Source organism: Vulpes lagopus, chromosome 20 (assembly GCF_018345385.1).
Source record: "Vulpes lagopus strain Blue_001 chromosome 20, ASM1834538v1, whole genome shotgun sequence".
NCBI lineage: Eukaryota > Metazoa > Chordata > Mammalia > Carnivora > Canidae > Vulpes > Vulpes lagopus.
The window spans coordinates 2618840-2622359 of record NC_054843.1 but is presented as its reverse complement, the minus strand read 5'-3'; the positions used below and the strand labels follow the sequence as shown (position 1 = coordinate 2622359).

The window sequence follows — 3520 nt, the reverse complement described above, 5'->3', positions numbered from 1 at the left end:
GTGGGATTTGGGGATCCCATGCATAGCCTCTGAGCCCAGCATCTCATCTGGGGCATGGGGACAAGTGCCCACTCACGGCCATGGAAGCAGGTGGGAGCTGCCTTCCCCGGCCCCCAGGAGAGGGCAGGGGCAGAGCCCCGGGGAGAAGCTCCTTGGGAACGGCGTCCCCCTGGGGTCCAGGGCCCCATGCCGGTCAGCGCCCCAGGGCCCCGGGGTCGGGAGCGGCGGGCGCCCAGCGCAGGCCACATTTCTGCTGACTGGGCAGCCTTCCTCCTGAGCTCACGCTTTCTGGACAAATCCCCCTAATGCTTCCATTGTGTCGCGGCGTATATAGGGAGGCCTCACCCCACAGCTCCCCAGTGCACTGCCCAGAGGCCCCTGCCCGACTCCCCACCAGCCCCGGGTCCCTGCATCGCCGACGCCCAACATGGACATCGCCATCCAGCACCCCTGGTTCAAACGTGCGCTGGGCCCCTTCTACCCCAGCCGGCTGTTTGACCAGTTCTTCGGCGAGGGCCTCTTCGAGTATGACCTGCTCCCCTTCCTGTCCTCCACCATCAGCCCCTACTACCGCCAGTCCCTCTTCCGCACTGTGCTGGATTCCGGCATCTCCGAGGTAAGACCGGCCGGGGGCAGAGGAGGGGACGAAGGTCCTCCAGGTGCCTGGTCCTCGGCGCGGGGTAGGGAGCTGCTTTCCTGCTGCGCCCTGCCTGGGCCCAGCTTGACCGTCTGGAGGGGGACCCCGAGCCCGACCACTGTCTTTTCCTCCAATGAGCTCACGACCCGCATGCGGTTTGTGATGCACCAACTGCGCTGTTGGGAACCCCAAGGGCAGCCTCACCGAGGCAGGTTTGAGGGCAGATGTCGGTTTTGGGTCCCCAGCTCTCCACACTCTTCCTCCTGCCGGGAAGCCTGGGTGGGCGGGCTGTGCCACCCCCCGGCCCCAGGGGGGGATCCCCGGGAACAGCCAGTGGAGCTGCAGAGTGGGCTCTTTGTAGGCCCATCCCGGTGTGCAGGGCCGGGCCCGAGGGGAAGCGAAGAGACCGCCGGCCTTCCGGCCTTCAGCCCTAGGGCAGACCCTGGGGTCCAAGGTCTGGAGCGGCTAAAAGCAGAGGCCAGCCGGGCTCGGGTGCAGGCCGGTCAACTCCAGAAACGGAAGGAGCCCAGCTGAGCGTTCCCAGCGAGCGCAGCGAGGGCGGTGGGGAGGGACGGCCTGTGGGCACGGTGGGCAGCTCTGCAGGCCGCCGGGCACATCACGTCCACGGGGGCTGCTCATGGTGACGCTAGGCAGGCCAGGAGCTGTGACCTTCCCCGAAGTGCTAGGTCCAAGCAGCCAGCCAGCCGCCCCGGAGCCCCGTCCTGACTGTAGCCAGTCACCCCGCTAACCATAGCCAGCCTCAGTTCATCAGCAGCCGGGCAGTCGGGGGACGCACCACCGCCTTGGGGCTAGCGATCACACGGTCCCCCGTCAGGTCCCCCCTCAGGTCCCTGGGACTCTGTCCCCTGAGTGTGTGGAAGGCGTTTCTTCCCTGATAGTGGGGACCCAGAGGCTGGCCACCCCCAACTCCTCGGCCCCCCGCCCCCCACCGGGAGGCCCACATGACGAGCGTCTGGGTTTCAGGTCCGATCTGACCGGGACAAGTTCGTCATCTTCCTGGATGTGAAGCACTTCTCCCCGGAGGACCTCACCGTGAAAGTGCTGGAGGACTTTGTGGAGATCCACGGCAAGCACAACGAGAGGCAGGTGAGCCCGACGGGGAGATGCCGCGGTGCACCTGTCTTCTCGGGGCCCCGGAACCCCAGGAGGGGTGGACGGCCTCTGCCCTCGCCTGCCCACTCTTCCCGGAGGACCCAAGCCAGCGGCCTCCCCGGGACAGGAGGTCACAGCTCAGCCCCTGCAGTGCGGGGCCTGCGGGGAGCCCCCCTTGGGTCCTGCCCGCTGTCCCGGGCTCCCTCCAAACCTCTCGAGTGATGGAGGGGGGGTGTTCTAGGAGGGGGGATGCCAGGAAACGCCAGGCACAGACGTGGCGAGCTCTGAGCCAACTCAGATTTTCACAGGGTCCTACCTTGGGCGGGTGAGCCGTGACAGCAGGGCGGCCGGCCGTCAGCGGTGCCCCCAACACCGCGTGTGTTCACACGTTCACCCCACAGGGGACCCATTATCCTGATCTGGCAGGTGGCAGAGGCAGGCTCGGGGGTGGGGTGTCGGTGGCCTGGCTGGCCCACAGCTGGCACAAGGTGGGGTGGCCTCTCACCGGCAGTCGGAGACCGGGTTTTCCCGTAACAGTTGGAGAAGCGTGTGTGTGTGTGTGTGTGTGTGTGTGTGTGTGTGTGTGAGAGCCCCTGCCTCCGCGGCTCCTGCCCCTCCCATGCTGGGCCCCGTACGGTGGGGTGACCCCCAATACCGCATCGGCGTGGAGGAAGAGGTCCGGCCCGGGGGCCTGGGCCCAGGGCCGTCAGCCGAAGGGAGAGTTCTGCAGACCTGGCTTTCTGACCCTGCTCGGTGGACAGCAGACGCCCCGAGCCTGGGGGGGGTCACGGGTGGAGGCCAAGCCTGACCCAAGTGCAAAGCTGGGAAACAACCATTCGGGTGACTGTGGACTGAAGTGAGTCTGAGGAGCCAACCCCACGGCGCTGAATGGCCCCAGGCTGGCCTGGATCCGCTGGGGGGGAGGCCCCGAGGCCGGGCGGTCACTCAGCCGGAGCCCTCCACGTGGCACTGTGCCTCCCCCCACTGCCGGGTGGGACCCTGGGAGGCCCCGAGGGCTGGCGTCCCCGACTGCAGCCCTCCCCGTGCCCCCCAGGACGACCACGGCTACATCTCCCGCGAGTTCCACCGCCGCTACCGCCTGCCTTCCAACGTGGACCAGTCTGCGCTCTCCTGCTCCCTGTCCGCGGACGGCATGCTGACCTTCTCTGGCCCCAAGGTCCCGTCTGGCGTGGACGCCGGCCACAGCGAGAGAGCCATCCCCGTGTCGCGGGAGGAGAAGCCCAGCTCTGCGCCCTCGTCCTAAGCTCGGCCCCGGCCTCGGCTGCCACCCGCTGCTGCCCCCACGGCCCACCGATCTGGGGGGAACCCTAGAACGTGGGGTGTGCGTCTCCCTTGGCCTTCCCTGTTTCCATTTTTCTCCTCCTCTCCGAGGGAACGAGGGTTTGAGAGGGCAGCCTGGAGGGCTTGGGGCCTCGGCCTCAGGTCCTGCGACCTCGGGGGGACCCAGGTCCCCATGCCAGCCAGCTGGCGAGGGCCCTCGCCGTCCCGGCAGCTTGAGACCACAGCCCCGGGCTCCCGGAGGATGCGGCCTCTGGGTGACCTCTGGGTGCACCTTGACCCTTGTTGGTGGGCGCCCGCATCGGGACCCGGCCGCGGGTCCCACCCACGTTTTCTGGGTGCCCCGAGGTCCGTCTGGCAGAGGCGCCTGTGTGCCCGGGCTCTCGGCAGCCTGCTCCTCCCAGACCACCTTCCCTCCACCCCTCCTCTCCGTAGTACCACCCCCGGGGCACCCGGGCACCCTTGACAATG

General features: G+C 68.2%; 1 protein-coding gene across 1 annotated transcript; it reads left to right on the top strand.

Annotated features, from left to right (window-relative positions):
- The first annotated feature begins 427 nt into the window (after nucleotides 1–427).
- On the top strand, nucleotides 428–3122 carry CRYAA (crystallin alpha A). The gene is made up of 3 exons (XM_041735174.1): nucleotides 428–616; nucleotides 1622–1744; nucleotides 2805–3122. The coding sequence occupies exons 1-3, from the start codon at nucleotides 428–430 to the stop codon at nucleotides 3012–3014; spliced, it is 522 nt and encodes a 173-aa protein (XP_041591108.1). The 3' UTR covers nucleotides 3015–3122.
- Nucleotides 3123–3520: the final 398 nt, after the last annotated feature.